The 20523-nt window shown below is 38.4% G+C and overlaps 1 protein-coding gene across 1 annotated transcript in view; it reads right to left on the bottom strand.

Annotated features, from left to right (window-relative positions):
- The window catches only part of LOC306880186 (sec1 family domain-containing protein 2-like), a 128937-nt gene that overhangs the window by 91740 nt on the left and 16674 nt on the right, over window positions 1-20523 (bottom strand). The window contains 1 exon segment of the mRNA XM_079433522.1: window positions 14665-14840. Within this exon segment, the coding sequence (XP_079289648.1) occupies window positions 14665-14840 (176 nt within the window).

The raw sequence follows: 20523 nt of genomic DNA, 5'->3' as shown, positions 1-20523 counted from the left end.
TAATAAACCAAACGGCTTGAAAATCGGTTGAAAATTAAGCAAATTAAGGTGATTTTAATCGTTGATAGTTCTCTGCCAATGTTAACTAATGCAGAGTAGACGCGGCTTCCCCCGACCCAAGATGGCGGCCGCGCTGACGCATCGTTCCTATGGACAGCAGCGTCAGAGGTGACATCTAGTCTATGCTTCCAAGGAAGCTTGGCAAGACCGGTCTCCACGAGAACGCAAGTCCGTTCTTTCCGTTCTTGGAATTCTGAACGCTAGTTGGTGCTCCAGTATAATCGGTCCGCCGAAACTCATCCAGTGAGAAACGTTCCGCGGTGCAAAAATAAGTGCGATTAAAATGCGTTAAAAAAATTTAACGCGTTATTTTTGTGTAATTAATTAATCTAAATTAACGCGTTAAAGTCCCGGCCCTAATATATATATATATATATATATATATATATATATATATATATATATATATATATATATATATATATATACATACACACACACACTGTATATATACACACACACATACACACTTATATTAATTAACAGTGTTGGGGGTAACGCATTACAAGTAACGCGAGTTACGTAATAATATTACTTTTTTCAAGTAACTAGTAAAGTAACGCATTACTTTTTCATTTACAAGAAAATATCGGAGTTACTTTTTCAAAAAAGTAACGCCAGTTACCTTTTCCCCATTTATTGACTGACAGTGCGCTGTGTGAGCATGCTGTTACTGTAGTTCTAGACTAAATGTGAATGCATTAATTCATCCCACTCACAAAAAACAGATTTAGTATTCATCAAAATGAATTAAAACAGTGAAATGCAAACTCAGAATATGACGCAAACTGCAATAATTAAATATGTTAAACAACACAAATGTATCTAATCCCATTTTATTAAGCAATGTCTTTGCTGCTGACCTTTGATGATCCAGTTCGACCATACTAATAATCAAAAATGACTTTAGATAAACTAACAATTGTGCTTCATTGTTTTTTTATTGCCGAAGAGTGTTAAACCTTCTTCTCCTGAGTTTTACTTTACAGACGTGAATTTACTTTTCCTTCACAAGATACAGGGCTTTTACATTTGTATTAATGTCATTTCTTGTATTAAAACAATCAAGCCCTGCTCATATTTAAAAAGTAACGCAAAAGTAACGCAAAAGTAACGTAACACATTACTTTCCATAAAAAGTAACTAAGTAACGTAATTAGTTACTTTTTTAGGGAGTAACGCAATATTGTAATGCATTACTTTTAAAAGTAACTTTCCCCAACACTGTTAATTAAGTGGCCTAAAAACTATTTTAAATTTGAAGTTATAAGTTTGAAGTTATATTTTACTTTGAAGTTATAAGTTTTTCAGAAATCCTTAAAAAGCTAAAAACTGTTACACATATTGGGTGACCACTACTGAGAAAGGATTCTTGACCCAGACTGTAAAATATGGAATATGTTTTCACAAACCTGATTTAGAAAATGAAATTAGGAGACCTGAATGCACTTCCTAGATCTGAATCTTTAGCTTTTAACTTTGATCGCTGATTTACCTGATACATACGAACTGTTCCAAACTTCAATCAGCTGTGTTGTATTAGCAGGCACATGAAGCTTTTACACACACCTATAGCTCAAATGGTAGAGCATGGCGCTAGCAACGCCAAGATCATGGGTTCGATTCCCAGGGAAAGCAAGAGCTGATAAAATGTAAAAACTGTAGCTTGAATGCAATGTAAGTCGCTTTGGATAAATGCATAAATGTAAATGTACTTCACAAACACAGCTGTTAGAGGAGGTCAGGTGTGTGAGGAGGACTTAAGCCATGCGTGAGTGTGCGTCTTGTGTGTTTGTGGGGGTTAGTTGAAATCAGTGTGTGGTCAGTTGATATATGTTGTGCATGTGCATATGTGAGTGTGGGCATTTACACAGGAGGGTGAGAGGGAGTACAAGAGATACTGGAACTTCCTGTGAGGAGTAAACGTGTTGTGTCTTGTTTCCGGCAGTAATCCGTTCGCCCTAAACACAGGAAGGCAGACAGGCTATAAATCATATGACACACACACTAAAGCACGGGCTGGACTCCAGCCAGAACTCTTCTCTCATGCATTTTCTCCTGTCAGAGTCTTATATGATGTGCTCTTTCTATCAAACTCTTGAACGCAAATACTGTTCATATATTATGAGGCACTGTCACCCTAGTTCAGTGGTCGGAAACAGGCCCAAAACTGGCCCGCGCCCCCAGCCAGATTATTTTGATAGCGGCTGGTTCTGAAATAGATTTGTCATGACAGCAACAGTTACTCACAATCAGAGTACGGGAGCGGAGTGGAGCAATGTGAATTTGAATGGAGAGAGGAGCAGAATTTTTTTACAAGTCGGAGCGTCTTGGTTTTCATTCGCTCCACCACCACTCCATCCTGAGTACAATTCATGCCAAAAGCCCATAATATAACTGCATATTTAGCAAGAATTCACGTGTTAAACATATTTAGCTAGCTTGATAGAAAAGGATCACTCAAATCAGAAAGAATGTGAAGGCAGTTCTCAAGGAATTAGTTTTTTCCTATATGAATAGGTGTTTCTGATATCAGCGTGCGAGGAGTGGAGCGGGAGCTGGAAATGGTGAACCCGGTGCGGAGTGATTATTAAATGCTCGGAACGCGTAGGGAATATCGTTGACGCTCCACTCCGCTCACATACTCTGCCGGACACCGCCATACAAATGTGGCTTTTTGTTAATGACTGTCCTACCACAGGATTTAACACAGAATAACAGCTTATTACCAGTTACAAAAGACAATGTCGGTCAGGCAATTGTAGTTGTATTTTTTTATCAATTAATTTCTTTAATTAATTTAATTATCCTTTGACTATGTTCTGGCCCACCATCTAGTGGCAAATTAGTTTTTTTGGCCCGATGCCAAACTTACTTGCTGACCCCTGCCCTAGACGAAAACAACAAAAAATGATGATCGGTCAATAGCTGCCTCACTTCTTTCTACAGTGCACTAAAAAAATCAATGAGATTGAATTAAAGACTGTCCATTATGGATGTGTGTAGCAGGACATAGAAAGAAAACTGTAAGAAAAGAACAATGACAAAATAAAAGATAAACAAACTGCCACCTTTGCCATCTGATGGGTGTCATTCCAAAACTACTGGTAGGAAAAAATATTTTTCAATACTTTCTCTCGCAATTATATCGTTGGGTAATGATACTGTTTATAATTTGTGGGCATCAGGGAGCTGCTATTAATATGCAGGACATTGAAACCGCTTTTGAATGCACGCTCGCTTACTTTCACTTTCGAGATTCACAATCACACGTCCTCTTTGTATACTATGGACCTACAGTACTTACCACACATTTTACAAGATTGGATGTTTGTCAGTGGTGCTCAGGAACCGCAAATCATTTGTCATCATCATCCGTCATCTCTCCTTAGTCTGTTTATGTGGCAAGATAAATTTTATCTACTATAATGTGACAGGCAACCGTTAGCAAGCGGCTAACCATGTTCCTTTAATGGCTCAGTAGATTGCGTTATATGTTTTCCATGCCTCTCTGAAAAATGTTTTTTTTTCTCATTAATTACTCACCCTCATGTCATTCTAAACCTGTAAGTCCTTCGTTCATCTTTAGAACACAAATGAAGAAACTTTTGATGAAATCCGAGAGCTTTCTGACCCTGCATAGACAGCAAAGTAACTAACTCGCTCAAGGCCCAGAAAGATAGTCCTTTAAAAGGCCCATAAAATAGTAATTTTATGAAGCAATGAGAATACTTTTTGTTCGCAAAGAAACCAATATCGACTTTATGCAACAATTTATTCTCTTCTATGTCAGTCTTCGACACGTTCACTAGAGTACCACGACGAGCCGCCATACTGCATGTTGCAGTTTCTCCCATTGAAAGTCTTGGTATATATTCTTGGATGTACTGCTTCCATAATTGAAACGCCAATAAGGCAGATATAGCACGTCAAGACTGTATTCATATTATACACATGCATACTTAAAAAAAAACTTTATTAATGGTCATGAAGTAAGTTCTTCATCAAATGTAGTACATACAGTACTCTGACAGTATGACAATTCAGACACAGCTAGAGAGTGTGGACAGATAAGATAAGAGAGATGAGAGGAAATAGAGAAGGAAATCAACAGATGAACGATCAAAGCAGCAGAGAGATGAAACGATTCAAATTAAAACATTAGAGTGACAGATTTACAAAGAAAGCTAGAGAGAATGTAACTCTTGCAAGCTGGGACCGGCTCCAGGGCACATGTGGAGGGGTGGATGAAGGGGTCTACAGAGATGTTTTTTAGGGATCTGTGAGGACTGTCAGACAGGGCAGCAGAAATAACAAGGGTGTTTGGACAACAGGTCAAAAACGAATACGTTTGCACCCACGCACACATGAGCTAGACGCACATTCATACTGGAATAACGGCACGCGGTTTACTCCCACAGTGATCACGCATGTGTATGGGGGAGGCAAAACAAGCTTGTTGTGTTAGTGAGGTCAGAAAGCCCCGATACTGTCCAGAAAGCATGTGTGTTAGTGTGCATACAGTTAGACATTATCCAGGATGAGGCACTGGGCTCCAGGCAGAGGGGAGCGGGTTGACCTGAGGGTGGGTTACGGGTTCAGAGGTCAAAGGTGAAGTGCCATAACTTTGTCTGTGTGCGTGTTAATGACGGCCTGGAGCCACTGATGCAGTTTAACAGTGTGCGTAAATGTGCATCATCCACCTCTTTTCAAAAACAAAAAGAGACACAGAAAAGATGTCTTCGGTTCCTGATGTGTCAGTGCAGAGATTTATTTTGCTCTGTGGATATAATGTAATGAGAAATTTAATGAAAAACAACAGTGTCCAAGACAAAAAAAAGAAGACATTTTTAAACATCCTAGAAAGATTCAAATTTAATAACCATCAAATAAAAAGTAATAACATATTTTCCTTGCACCTTGAATACATGTGAGGTTAAATTCCTTAATTATTTTTGAAAACATCATGACTTTGTTGATCACATGATGAGACTTTGATGTGGTAGACAAATCTTATCAAATATTGAAAATATTTTAACAAAATACTGCTTATTTTCAAAAAAAGTTAATGTACAACATAGAAGAGAATTAAGCCATTATACGTACAAATTGTTTTTATTCATGAATAAAGCTGGACCAATAAAATTGTCATGTCATTAAACCACCTTTATCCTCTTGGTGGAATGACTGAAGTCTTATATGACTGTGTAAATAATTTTAACAAATATACGGCTATACAGTAACATTATATGTAAATAAATAGCTGTTTTCGCAAGAATTACAATCCCAAAATGTTAATGTATTACTACCCATTTTCAATAATATACTGACTTAAATACTTATTTTTTTATATCATTAAGCCTGTCATCAGTGCAAAAAAGCATATGTATCTAGAGTCAAAATGAATAACTCAAAATTTATAATGCATTGTAAATATGATTAGATGAGCCACATAATCCATCGTAAAACAGCTGACATGCACAGCTGCATTTGTGACTGCAGAATCTCTACCAGTTGATGTATTTTGACATTGATAGCATACTGTCATACCGCCCAGTCCTAAGCTACATATTGAGGATGAGCAGAAGGAGAAGGTTTAGAAAAGAAAGAAAGAGATCAGAGCTGAAGCCTTTCTTTGTAGAGTTCTGATAAGTAAACAGGATTCAAGCTGAGCTGAAGCAGAATGAATCCCTGATAGTGTGTGGGGTGGAGGAAGTCAAAGGTCACAGGTTCACTACTGCAGTATTAAGAGCACATTTACCACACAATTAATCAAATCTTCAGTCAGCCACTAACACCATTGCCCTTTGAAGGACCTCAACAACACAGACCATCTGAAAACATCTTACACTACATACATACAGATAACACAAGCATCACTATTACTATAACTCACACTTATGGGACATTTACATCCATCTCAGGTTATCCGATCACAAAGTGGTCACACAAGACAGATTGTTGTTTACAATTGCTAGTAACATGCGTCTCTTGTGATCAGATTTCCAGGGGTCTCTGATTTTTTTACAACATACATCACTTGTCAGTGTGCCTGTGTGTTGTTAAAGTAGCGCTGGGTAATAAATCGCCATTCACAATATCCATAACAAACATTTGAGTAATTTTCTATATTTAGCTTACATCTAGATGATCGAGTGCATGCTGCTAAATAGTCTGCATACTGTTTCTGTATGAATGAGAGATTCATCAGTACACATCAGTACATGTGACGACGATCTTCTCAAGGAATATCATATAACCAAGATATGTTTTCATCCATGTTTTAATTTATACAGTACACAATTTTTGTTGAGCAGCACCTTATTTGACCACTAGATTACTAGATAACATTTTTTATAAGAAATTTGTATTAAATCATAAAACAAACCAGTTACAAAGAATGCATTTCATTCCTTATTAATGGTATGAAATTGTTTTCATCCATGTTTTAATTTATACAGTACACAATTTTTGTTGAGCAGCACCTTATTTGACCACTAGATTACTAGATAACATTTTTTATAAGAAATTTGTATTAAATCATAAAACAAACCAGTTACAAAGAATGCATTTCATTCCTTATTAATGGTATGAAATTATATATATATATATATAAATAGTGATAAATATCACCAGTGAATGATATATATAAAAAAAAAAAAATTACACTAAAATAATATATTTGGCCATATAGTGGCACGATTCATTGGTGGCACGATTCAAGTTTCTTCACTAAATTTAAAAATCTACTTAAAAAAATACAACTCTGCTAAATAACTCCAGTGCTTCTTTACCAAAAAACATGTTTGACACCATAATTGGAGTGTTATGAAAAAAAATGACATTTAGTATGAATATAATTACACACTAATTATATTCTGTGAGGTAACGGGAATGGGTGAAAGAGCACTCGTTGACAGCTCTTCTTGACCACAACACCCTCTACAGCAAACACACTCTCACATACACACATTCCCTGCCAGGGCTGCACACCAGCCGTACCAGACTCGAGGGCATGATGCCCACCTTTCCTCAGCTTTGTGTCAGCTTATTAACTCCAAGCTGTTCTTGGTGGGAATCATCTTAGTGGGAAAGCAGAAGCCAAAGAAACCCAACCTGTCAAAACTTACAGCCATAGTCAACAAATCAGTGCATTACTGTCATTAACTACAGCCAAGGCCATAGCTTTAGCAAGGACACAGTCACCTGACAACTCCTGTTTTAAAAGATATATTATCCAGTCTGTGAATTCTCCACTGAACACAAGACTGATGAGCAATGTTGAAATACATAAATAAACACTAATAAATACATACCATAAGGCCTTTATCCTTCAAAATAAAATAAATCCAATATGGCGACCAAGGGAAGTGAAGTGATCCATAAACGTAGCTTAGATAATATCAAACTGTATTGAAATAAATCATTATGAGTACCTAAGTATCAATAAAAATAGTTCAAACTATGCTCAAAATATATTATAACCAATAATTGTTTACTGTTTATTTTTATGCTTATTACAGTATCATGCTATTAGCTTAGCAACAGGCTAACATGTGAGGAGTACTTACAAGCATTGATAAAAATAGTTAAAACTACACTAAATATAGATCATTATAACAAATATTTATTTGCTTTGTATTTTTATTATTATTAGAGTATCATGCTGTAAGCTTAGCAACACGTCAACATCAAACTCTACTTTTATTGGTTTGTTGCTGCCAGTGTAGAGTGCTCCAAATCTGTCACTTATGAGCTTCCATTATAGTTGGGATCATGCTATCTGTGTAGGCAGAAGACAGCAAACTAGTTTTTGGGAACAGGACTACAGGCTCAGTGCAACAGGGTGAGGCCTGGTTGGATGGGTGCCTTTATTAACACTATACAGCTTTCCCTCACTGTGTCCTAGGAGGGCGAGAGAGGTAACCATAGACCTGAAGAATGAGCCTGTCTCATGCCAGTATTTTTAATAAAACACATTTCATTCTCCGGTTTCAGAAATCCAGCATGCAAATATCAGAGGAAAAACATCAAATGGAAAATAAATTGAAATATAATAAACAAGGGGAGAGAGTTATTTATTACTTCAGGAAAATCAGAGATCCCGTTACAGCCGATGTTTAGAGTGCAAACAGAAACTAGCATGATTTTCTTTATAATTACAGAATATTGACTTTTGGAGGCACACACACACACACACACACACGCACACGCACACATATTTTTATACTTTATTTCATTCCACATTACAAGTCAAATATCATTAGGAATCAAATTTTTTGAATGATCCAACAGATTAAAACAAATCAGCAAATCAAAGGGTACAGGAAACATCGCCTTTTCCAAATAAACATGCTTCCTATAATTGCTGAGATTGAACAGTACTTGGCCCTTGTTTTAGATAGCCCCCCAATGCAAAGTCCATGGATCGCCAGCCTGTGTACATGACCCAGGGTACCAAACACAATAAGCTGGCATTTGTATCCAAGGTTCTTGATGATAGATGTCAATGACTGATATTTTTAAATCTTAGAGCAATAAGAATCCTCCATAAACAAGTCAAATGCACAAGACACCTCAAATAGTGTAACTGTCTTGCCATTCTGAGAGATGTTAACAATATCTGGTGTATTAGCAATTCCTAGAAAAGTGTTTACAGGTGAGTTAAACCATTCAGACTGTGATAAGTTGTATTTTGTAGGAAGAACCTGCAGACGTGTTTTTACACAGAAAGTAAGAATCTCCTCACTGATGGTGGCATTGCTGTAGATGGTGTGTGATACAGAGTGATCCGCACAGGGCAGTTTTGCCAACTTTCCCTGGAGTTTTAGACTGGACCAGTACTCCATATTTTGGGCTCTTTGAGTAGACAAGAGGGTCTGCCTTGATGTTCTAGGCTGGAGCAGGTGAACAATGTTGTTATGGTGCAGCCTGGCTTCCACGATGACAGATGGGTCCTCTATGACTGCATCAGAGACCTCTACAGGTTGGTAGTGGGAGGTCCACTTCAGTTCAGTACCTGTCCTCCAGCATAGGTCGTTTAAGTCTGGTCAGTCTGATGACACACCAAATCCCTGTGCCCGTCCATCCAGCTTTCCATTGCTCTTTCTTTTAAAACCCAGGAAGCGGTCTTGCCCACCACATGCGTGTAGCGCCTTCCGTCTTTTAAAATCCAGCAGTAAGGATGCTCTGGCCATTTGCCTCACGCTGACATCATCACAGTTAGCATGTTGGTAAGGGGAGACTGTCTTGTGGCTATATACTCCCACATGCAGCTTGGAACTCCAAGCCCCCCATCCTGTCTTTTCTGAAGGATAAAACATCTTGTGGAATGTGTGTTGAGACAAAGCCATTTCCTAACCATGTTTATGGTTTTGTTCTCCATTTCACGCAATACTTTTTGTGGAATATGGACATTTGCAAAAATATGTTGAATTTGAGAAAAAGCTATGTCTCTTATTGCTTGCACTTTTAGAGTTACAGGAAGAGGTGGTGTGTCAATGAGATCCAGTCTGGTCATAAACTGATGTGCCATGTCAGTCACTTGCAGACTCCATTCTCCAGCAATGTTAAACTTGTGAACCAGATAGTTGTAGGTCTCATGTCTAGTGAACACTCTAAATGGCTGGTCTAAGATGGTAAAAGACGGGGGTCGGTCGGCCCTTGATCTATACCGACGGTTGCCACCACTCCTCTCATAGAAAACTGCACATTTACTGTGCTTTACTTGTAGGCCAGACCATGTCAGGAATCTGTCAGTGCATGACAACATGTTTTTAATCACGCCTTCATCTCGGGATGCGACGGCCACATCATCAGCATAGCCCTGGACTGGGTTCGGTGACAGGACATGGGGCGGGGCATGTGCGCAAAGCCATTTTAGCCATTGATTTATTGCAATGATAAAGTTTACAGCACTCCATGGACAGCCAGTTTTGATTCCTACCTCAAGTGGTATCGGTCTGGTGAGATCTTTTCCACAGATCACTTGTAGGTAGGAGTCACAATATACATCTTTTATTATGTCCACATATATCTTAGGGAGCTGTATATCTTCCAATGCATCAATCATGACTCTATGAGGCAATGTGCCAAAGGCATCTCTGAAGTCAAGGAAGACAATATATAGCTTAGCAGATTCGTGCTTGAAATCATCAATGGCAGTTTTTAAGCAAAAAACATGCTCATTCGTGCCTTGTCGCTCAATATAAGCTTTTTGTTTGTTGGACAAAATTCCAGCATCAACCAGCCAAGATAGTATTCTTGAAAGCAGGCACTTCATAAAGACTTTGTATACAGATGAAGAGATGTCCCTCCATGTTGAGGGATCTTCTGGTACATTGTCTTTCTTCGGTATTCTATGAATGAGTGCTCCTTTCCATGAACTAGGGACTTTACCATTAATCAAACAGGTGTTAAATATGCTTTTCAATATGTAGCAAGATGTTTGCCTAGTGGCTTTCAGATTCTTGTAAGTAACACTGTCTGAGCCGCTGGCTTTGCTATTGGGCAGATTTACAATTACTTTCTCAATCTCTTCTATTGTAAACGCCGTTGTAGACGGCGGCGACTCAGTCATTATGTTGTCTAAGTCATCATTCCACGGGGGTAATTCAAGCGTGATATTAGTTGGATCGGACTGGCATTTTTTCCAAAAATAATTGTACACTTGCTCAAAGTTACCAGGATCAAGCGGTGGCGTGGGAAACATGCAGTCATTTATGATAATATCAATCGCCTTTGCTCTACGATGCTGCCATAGGTAGGTTAGTTTGTTTTTGCCTACCTTTTGAGGGCTTCTCTGATGCTGTATTGTGGCAGAGGTAATCGCTGGTTGTATCATCTGAAAATCATTGGAGACTATTGACAAATATATATATATATATATATATATATATATATATATATATATATATATATATATATATATATATATATATATATATTGTCAATAGTCTCCAATGATTTTCAGACCCAGTTGACTTTACAAAATATCTATTTTTATGTTCCGCAGAAGAAATAAAGTCATTCTATTTTTTGGGTGAACTATCCCTTTAATAAAAGCAGAGATGGAGCATGCATTAGGTCGTGCTGCTATTTTTATATAGCTTGGTTGCAAACAAGTGATTAGCATAATGTTTTACATGTTTGTAAACACCTTTTTCCTTCTTTTTCCCCCAGAGCGCTGATGATCACTGGAGAGCTAAAGGTTTATAAACTTGTATGCTGATTGCTGTTTAGCCGTTTGGTGGTTTGGCTGATGCGGCTGGCCTGGACTGGTTTAGCTTCATGTTTTTCCTGATTTGTTTTAATGAGTTCCTATGGGCTGAGCTTTCCCGCTGATCTCTTTACAGCCACAGGAACCAGAAACTCCATCAAAAACAGTCTGTGAACACTAATAACGGACTAGTGAGAGGATATTAGTCTGGAACACACTTTCTGAATGTTCTAGATTGGTTAAAATATTTTTATAAGTTCAACCCTCTAATAAATCCTTTTTTAAACCTCTATAAATACTTAATTTAGCCTTTTCTCCTCTCTCTTGGCTTGCTGTCTTTCTACATTTCCTATTAAGGTCTCTGTCCTTTTTCTCTACCCACGTCTCCCTCACTCCCTGTGTCCTCCACATATTTGACCCTTGACCTGTGATGTGATGCACACGCGTGTATCCGCCCCAGACGGGCCTCAGTGAAAGCATTTACTTTTCACTTTTGCATCCTCAGAGAGCTAAACACCCACTGAAGTACTCGGATCCAAGCTGCCTCACAACTCTACTGATGCTTGAAGAATCTCTCTGTTTTTCCCCAAAGCCAAACACAGGGTGTTTACTGAGAGCTGTGGCCAGTTAGGCTGCTTAGACTGTTTACTCACTCACTGCACCTGCAGACACCAGAGTAAACTATAGAGAGTACAGTACTAACAGCAGGACACAACCAACAAGCTAAAAGTAACCAGTAGACATTACATTAAGATGAAATACTTAATACAAATTATACACATAGCACCTGATATTCTGATAATCAAACTGTAACAAAAATATCCCTACTGTGTTTTTAAAACAAACCTTTGTTCGTCAGGCCATTAACGTTTCTTAGAATCTAACAAAGACAGACAAACTGCTGGTTGGTTGGTTGGATGGATGGATTTTAGTCGGTTTAGTTGGATGGATAAATTTTAGTTAGTTTAGTTGGATGGAGAGGTGGATGGATGGATTTTAGTTTGTTTAGTTGGATGGAGGGATGGATTTTAGTTGTTTTAGTTGGACGGAGGGATGGGGGGGGGGTGGATGGATATTAGTTTGATGTAGGGGGTAGGTGGCTATTAGTTGATTTAGTAGGAAGGATGGAATGTGGACAGAAATCAACGGATAGGTGTAGTTAGATAAATGGATGGATAAATGGATGGGTAGATGGATTGACGGAAATGTTCAGCTGGATGGATGGATGGATGGATGGATGAATGAGTGGACGGACAAATTAATGGATGGATTGGTAGATGAATAAAAGGATGAATGGATGGATCTGTAGGTGGATGGCTGAATGGATATATAGATAGGTTTAGTTGGAGAGATGAATTGAGGGATGCATGGATAAACAGATGGATGAGGACTGATCGACGTATAGGTGTAGCTAGATTAGATGCAATTAGATGTAGGGAAGACAGATGGATGGACGATTACAGTGCATAGCTAGACAGATAGGCTTAGTTGAACGGATGGACAAGTTTAGATGAATGTATGGATGAATGAATAAGTGTATGGATGGACAGATGGGTAAAAATGGATGGTTCAATGGATGGGGGAATGCCAGATTGTCATGACTAACAACAGAATATATACAGTTTGGCAAAAAAGTATTTAGTCAGCCACCAATTGTGCAAGTTCTCCCACTTAAAAAGATGAGAGAGGCCTGTAATTTTCATCATAGGTACACTTCAACTATGAGAGACAGAATTGGGGGAAATAATCCAGGAAATCACATTGTAGGATTTTTAATGAATTAATTGGTAAATTCCTTGGTAAAATAAGTATTTGGTCACCTACAAACAATCAAGATTTCTGACTCTCACAGACCTGTAACTTCTTTAAGAGGCTCCTCTGTCCTCCACTCGTTACCTGTATTAATGGCACCTGTTTGAACTCGTTATCGTAGGGGTGGGGTGGAGCAATTATTAGAAAATGGAAGACATACAAGACCACTGATAATCTCCCTCGATCTGGGGCTCCACGCAAGATCTCACCCCGTGGGGTCAAAATGATCACAAGAACGGTGAGCAAAAATCCCAGAACCACACGGGGGGACCTAGTGAATGACCTGCAGAGAGCTGGGACCAAAGTACCCCTGCTTAAGCCAGTACATGTCCGGGCCCGTCTGAAGTTTGCTAGAGAGCATTTGGATGATCCAGAAGAGGATTGGGAGAATGTCATCTGGTCAGATAAAACCAAAATAGAACTTTTTGGTAAAAACTCAACTCGTCGTGTTTGGAGGAGAAAGAATGCTGAGTTGCATCCAAAGAACACTATACCTACTGTGAAGCATGGGGGGTGGAAACATCATGCTTTGGGGCTGTTTTTCTGCAAAGGGACCAGGACGACTGATCCGTGTGAAGGAAAGAATGAATGGGGCCATGTATCGTGAGATTTTGAGTGAAAACCTCCTTCCATCAGCAAGGGCATTGAAGATGAAACGTGGCTGGGTCTTTCAGCATGACAATGATCCCAAACGCACCGCCCGGGCAACGAGTGGCTTCGCAAGAAGCATTTCAAGGTCCTGGAGTGGCCTAGCCAGTCTCCAGATCTCAACCCCATAGAAAATCTTTGGAGGGAGTTCAAAGTCTGTGTTGCCCAGCGACAGCCCAAAAACATCACTGCTCTAGAGGAGATCTGCATGGAGGAATGGGCCAAAATACCAGCAACAGTGTGTAAAAACCTTCTGAAGACTCACAGAAAACGTTTGACCTCTGTCATTGCCAACAAAGGGTATATAACAAAGTATTGAGATGAACTTTTGTTATTGACCAAATAGTTATTTTCCACCATAATTTGCAAATAAATTCTTTAAAAATCAGACAATGTGATTTCCTGGATTCTTTCCCCCCCATTCTGTCTCTCATAGTTGAAGTGTACCTATGATGAAAATTACAGGCCTCTCTCATCTTTTTAAGTGGGAGAACTTGCACAATTGGTGGCTGACTAAATACTTTTTTGCCCAACTGTATTCTGGAGTAAAGAGTGATATAACTGTAGAAGGAGTGCTAGAATACGTTCCTATGGAATCTATTAAATGTCCAGAGCTGTATACAATTACTGCCACAGAACAGAGCCAAAAATAAATATAAGAAAAAAAAAAACTTTATTAATGGAGCTGGAAGCTTCAGAGTGTGTAACTGATTTAAAACAATTTCTAGTGATCTTCTAAGATTCAAGGTGCTGTTTCAGCAAATATTGATTGTCGTTTAAAGCCATGAACACTCAAACAGTATGTACAAGACAAAGAGAAAGACAGTGAAGGAGAGACTTAATCTTTGACTCTCACAATAGAATTATGTAACATACTGCATTGGCGATGTCATAAATCAGATCAGTGAGCTGTGTTATTGGCTAACCTGCAGGAGGAGTCTCTCAAAAGCAAGGCAGGCGTCCCAGCGCAGGAGGGCAGGATGACGGAGAGCTTGAGCAGCAGCCAGTCCCAGCTGTAGGACCCCACTGTGACTTTCCAGAGCCCCCCAACTGTCCCGAAACAACTGCACATATGAACAAAGCTGTTCAGCTGTAACCCGCCCTGAGAAAGAGAGAGAAAAACATAAGCATCTTATTTAAGCTGTCTTAATTCAACAGTTACACAAAACAACATTCAATCATTCTGAATTCAGTGTTTACCTTCAATTGTATCTTTGGTGTCAAACAAAACTTCAAACACTGTTTGAACTCCAGACAAAAAATTTACTTCAGTGCCATCAATGCAAATCAGTTGGCAACACACAAATTTTCTGGCCATACTGTATACACACACACACACACACACACTGTGGTAAAGGAGTGTAAACACATAAGTAATCCTGTAGAACATTCTCTTCAATGTGTTATAAACTCACAAATTCTTATGATACTACAGCAAAATATTATTACAAGGAAACTCAACATAACTCAGTGTATGTGTTCAAGTTTATTTGCGAATGTATGTTTAGTTGTAACAATTTAAACAAAAACTATAATATGTAGTACTAAGTAAAACCATGTTTACGTGAGTATCTAGGATGCCCAAATTGTGAACGAGTAATTCTTTTTAAACTGTTCATTTTCCTAATTTGATCAAGCTGATTCACAACTAAAGCACAAAATGCATCTGGGTACACTTTGGACTGAAGTACATACTTGAAAAAAGGAAAAAAAGAAAAGTGAATCGTCCTATTGAACCAGTTCAAATTAACTGATTCACTAAAATTATTTGAACTTCCTAATGCCATTCAAAGCAAGAGTTTAGTGAGTTTTACTTAAACAGAATAATGCTAAAACAGACACACTGTGGGAGGTAGGGGAGAGAATTTCTACCTACATAAAATGACCACTATCATCAGCACACACTTCTGTTCAAACGCACCACCAAACCACAATACACATGCTTTGAATCCTCCATGTGTGTTGAGACTGAGTGTTTGAAAGAATGATGGATATAAAGGGCACACTGCTTGGTAACCTCATGTATGAGATACAAGCCAAAAATATAAGTGTATTTTAGGCTGAGATATCTCTCACTCAAAGTGTTTATATGTGGTCAGTCTCTACTAAGCTCATTTATTACATTGGCATTTTTCAGCCAAAAACACTCCAACACAGAAACACATCCTCACTGACCCTGGTGTTCCCTTAAGGGAGCTTGCAAAGACAGGAAGAGATGGTGAGAGGGAAAGAAAGGGATTTCATGTAGCAAAGCACTTTGCTCCATCTTGGCCCAACGGTTTACCCTTTTAGATGATAAATATAACTTAGCTTTTAAATTAATACATTTTTAAATGTATAATTTGTTTGATCTAACAAAAAAATTATAAACATCTGTACAATTTCTGTACAATTACATCATATCATTCACACTCAAATTTCTAAAGACAAAAGATTTAAACACACAGAAAAATAAGGGGGTGGGTGGAGGCGGGGAGCATTTCAAGACAGTGAGGGGGTCTGAGGGACCCAGAAAGTCTGAGGGTGAGGGGGGCTCACATTAACTCATAGAGCCACATCGCTATGTTGATGCTATGAACCAGCACCAGATGTGGGAGTATATCCTGTGCACCAATGCAGCCAATGTTTTCTTTAGTCCAGCCAAATGCACATACACACACAAAAGAGACAGAAACAGCACAAACAGAATGAAAGTTGGCTTGAAAATTAATAGAACAAGCCACGCACCAGCAGCAAAAATCAGGCAGACATCCAGAGGGCGGTTTCGCGATAGAAGATTGAGATTGAATCAATGGCGGGTTGAGCACAGAGCCCTGTGGTTCCCCTGAAGGTCATTTTCTTAAGATGACAAATTCACAAGATGATTCCAACCCCATTACAGCACAAATTTTACAAACATACAATTAACTGGTATTTTGTAACCATGCCTCTTGGGAAACACTTACTTCTATCGGAAGTGTTTTTTTTTTTTTTTTGGAAATTGAGGAAATCACAAATGTTAGTAAGACATCAGGGAGTAGAATTAGGACATGCACACCATACTGCGCTCCTACAGATAAAAGTCAAACTCTAGGTGGAGGTGAGGGGGACAACAGACCTCCAAAACTAGAGTAAAATCTGGATGTGCAAGTCTGGAGATGCAAATCCAGACCCATAAAAAATGGTTTATGGGTCGAGAACCTTTTCCAACTACTGCAAACTAATTGGCTAAAAATCACTGTAGGGCAGAGAGCAGATGCATATGAAAAGTGTTTGACAACTGGCAAAATGAAAAGACAGTTGGGGGTAATTCAAAAAGGCACAACCGCTAACCCCATAAACACTTTTTCTCAATAATGAACACTTCGCCAGCTCATTTGTATGTAATGAATCAGGGGAAATGTAGTCCTCTGATGTCCATGGCCCCACATTCTGTGGGTGACTGGGTTAGGGAAAATGGCGGCACTGTCTAGAAAGCACAGTTGAATTTTGCCAGCTCATAAAATAATGTTGAGAAAATGGATTTTGTTCCAGAAATATCCAAAGACTGAAAAGGGCTATTATAGATTGAGTCAGCTTTAGAAAGCTCTAGCAAAATACCCAAGAATCACTCAGCATAATTTGTTGGGCACAGCTTCATCAGGAAAAAGAGAGCGAGTAAGTTCCAAGCAGACCAAAAGCTATAAGAGAGACACGGAGCACTAACCATCACATGACCATGAAACAAGACCTGAACGTACATAAACACACACAGCGAAGCAATGACCCACAGTATGTACACGCAGACAAGCACACTCACTTTCACACAGTGAAAAAAAGACCACCAGAATTCACATACATGCAAAAATAAAGACCACCAGAGCACATACTCATATTTTATGACAGCCCATCAGAATAATGCATCTGATGCTACAAGATGAACCAAAACAAAATCTAAAACAGCTGTGACAGCATTGCAAGGAAAAATACTGTGTGTGTGTGTGTGTGTGTGTAACTTGTTCTGTTTGATACGCAGTATGATTGTTCTGGCACTGTAAAAGTTCTGTTGGCTTGAAGATCAGGAAATAACTGTGATCCAGTGAGAAAGATTGGCTGAAGTTTCTGCGAGTGCTTTGGAAGAACAGCCTTGTGTATTGTTGAATCAGAACGGTTTAGCAATATAAACCCACATTGGCATGATATTCTCTTACTCTCCAAAACAAACACACATTGACAGATGTGCATGTTGTCACACTAACCAGAAGGGCACTCACTTCATAGGATTTGACAGTTAAATTTGCAAACAAACACACAGAAACAGCAAAAAGGGTTGTCTTGTTTACATATTTAAAAACATAGATGAGATTACCTGCAATGAGCGTGTGAGTCAGTTTAGAGGTTATGGTCCAATGAACTGTTGCCCTGTCATTTAGGGTGTATGCTTTTGCTAGACTTTCGGATTCAACAAACTGCATACTGGTTGACAGATGAGAACTGTTAAAATGTTGCACTAAACCAGTGGTTCTCAAACCTCTCCATGAAGTACCCCCAGCACTGAACATTTTGTATGTCTCCCTATATCTGACACACCCACTTCAGGTCTTGGAGTCTCCACTAATGAGCTGATGAGTTGAATCAGGTGTGATAGAAGAGGGAGACATACAAAATGCGCAGGGCTGGGGGTACTCCAGGACAGGTTTGAGAACCACTGCACTAAACTATACTAAAACTGTTCAACTAAACCGACACTGGTAGAAAGCTGTTGCACTAGTGCTGCTGAACTAAATGAACCAAAATAGGTAGGAAAGAATGTATAACCAAAACTACTGATCTAACTAATCAAATCTAGTGAAAACAACTCTAAACAGTTGAACTAAACTAACTAAAACTAGTGGAAAGCTGTCAAACTAAACTAAATAGGCTTGGTGGAAAACCTGTAACATTCAAACTGGTTAAAACTGTTACATTAACATGGTTGAACTTAAACTGATGAGTTAAACTAAGGGCCAGATTTACTATAAGCTTGTGCCAGCACAAACCCTCATTTGGGGTTAAAAAAGTACTGTCAGAATTTACTAAAGACACACAGTGGGAAATTATTGCTGAAAAGGCATGGACAGTTATTTTTGCAAATCACCTTATTGAATATGCATTTTTAGGAGTTTCCCTTTCAATCAGTAAATTTATGGGAGAAGAGCATTTAAATGAATCACGTAACACGATTTACTAAGATTTGCACTCGTCAATTCACTGATGGTATTTGCGGCATTATTTAACGTCCACAAATGCATGTCTTAACTCTTGACATGTCTTAAAACGATGTCTAAAGCGGTAATTTGTGCTTCTCTTGGTAGACTGCGCTGGTCATTATGGAAATTAGATGTTGCATCTGTGTTCTCTATTGTGCACCTTGTCAGTAAATCACTCACAGAATTTTCCTCTCCCATCAGCACTTTTATGGAATTGTGCTCATGCTAATAAAGTAAATCTGGCCCTAAAACTGCAGAAAAAAATGTAATGTAAAAACTGAGTAAAGAGTTGTTACTGTACTCTAAATCTGTTGAGCTAAACTATTTAAAACTGTTGGAAAGCTGTTGCACAAACTAACTGAACTAACTAAACTAAAACTAACTAAACAAAAAAACATTTACTCTATATTGTTGAAATATACAAACTTTAAATGATGAATGTAACACCAAAATTGTTAAACTAAACTAACTATAACTCTTGAAAACTGTAAAACTAAATCAGCTATAAAACTGCTTAATTGCAACAAATCTGCCGAAAAACATTTTCACTAAAATTGTTGAACTAAACTAGAACTATAGAAAATCAGAAGAACTTTTAGACTAAAAATGCTTAAAGTAAAAATGGTCAAGATAAAACTGTCCAGCTAAACTAAAATATACACTGCAGGAACAGGCAAACTAAAACTTTAGTTTTTCCACATAAGTCTTACTCTATACTCTTCAACACTCTATTCCCACTGATCATAGTTATTGTGACTGTGTGTATTTAAGAGCTCTGCGCATGTCTTACATGCCTGTGAGTATTTTTACCCCTCATTTCAGACTCGATTGCTTAACTTATGAACAGCAGAGCACCTCTATACCATATGTGTTTGAACACGTGATCCCACACAAGGTTCATATTTCCTCAGTGGCCACATCTGCTCATTTGTAGTACTGCTCGCTGTCTGAAGGAGGTGCTGTGGGTCTTTGACTAAAAGCCACTAAATCTTACTGGCCCCCATCTCCTTGTTCCTCTTTTCTTCTCTTTCTGTCTTCAACACTGAATCTCTCTCCCTATTGTTCACTATGTTTGTCATGGCTACTGATATAAAATCTATAGTAAAAAGTTTTCGAATATACACCTTTATCTTGTTACACAGTATTCTGCAGCGTCACACACAAACTGTAAAAAAGCTCAAGTAAATGTACAAGAAAGTTCTGTAAAGCCACAGTAGGCTCTTTGTTTGGGCACAATGCCTAATTTGTATTCTGGCAGCAATTAAAAGTTCATAGCATCGCTGTTATTTGCGGTTAAATTTACATTTACTAATTAAATATAAGCTTTGGATTTCTGGATTCACATTCATTCTGAGTCAATAATCCTGTGGTGTTCTGAGTATTTTAAAGGGATAGTTCAAACAAAAAAGAAATTTCTGTCATTAAAGTCATTATTTTTGTTTTCTTTGGGCACAAAAAGTATTCTAGTAGCTTCATAAAATTACGGTTTAACCACTGATGTCACGTGGACTATTTTAATGATGTTCTTACTGTGTTTCTGGGTCTAGGAACATTTCAGTTACATTGCTGTCTATGGAG

This window comes from Barbus barbus (genome assembly GCF_936440315.1).
Source record: "Barbus barbus genome assembly, chromosome: 14".
Lineage (NCBI taxonomy): Eukaryota > Metazoa > Chordata > Actinopteri > Cypriniformes > Cyprinidae > Barbus > Barbus barbus.
Note: the sequence above shows the minus strand (reverse complement) of the source record. Positions and strands in the feature narration are given on the sequence as shown.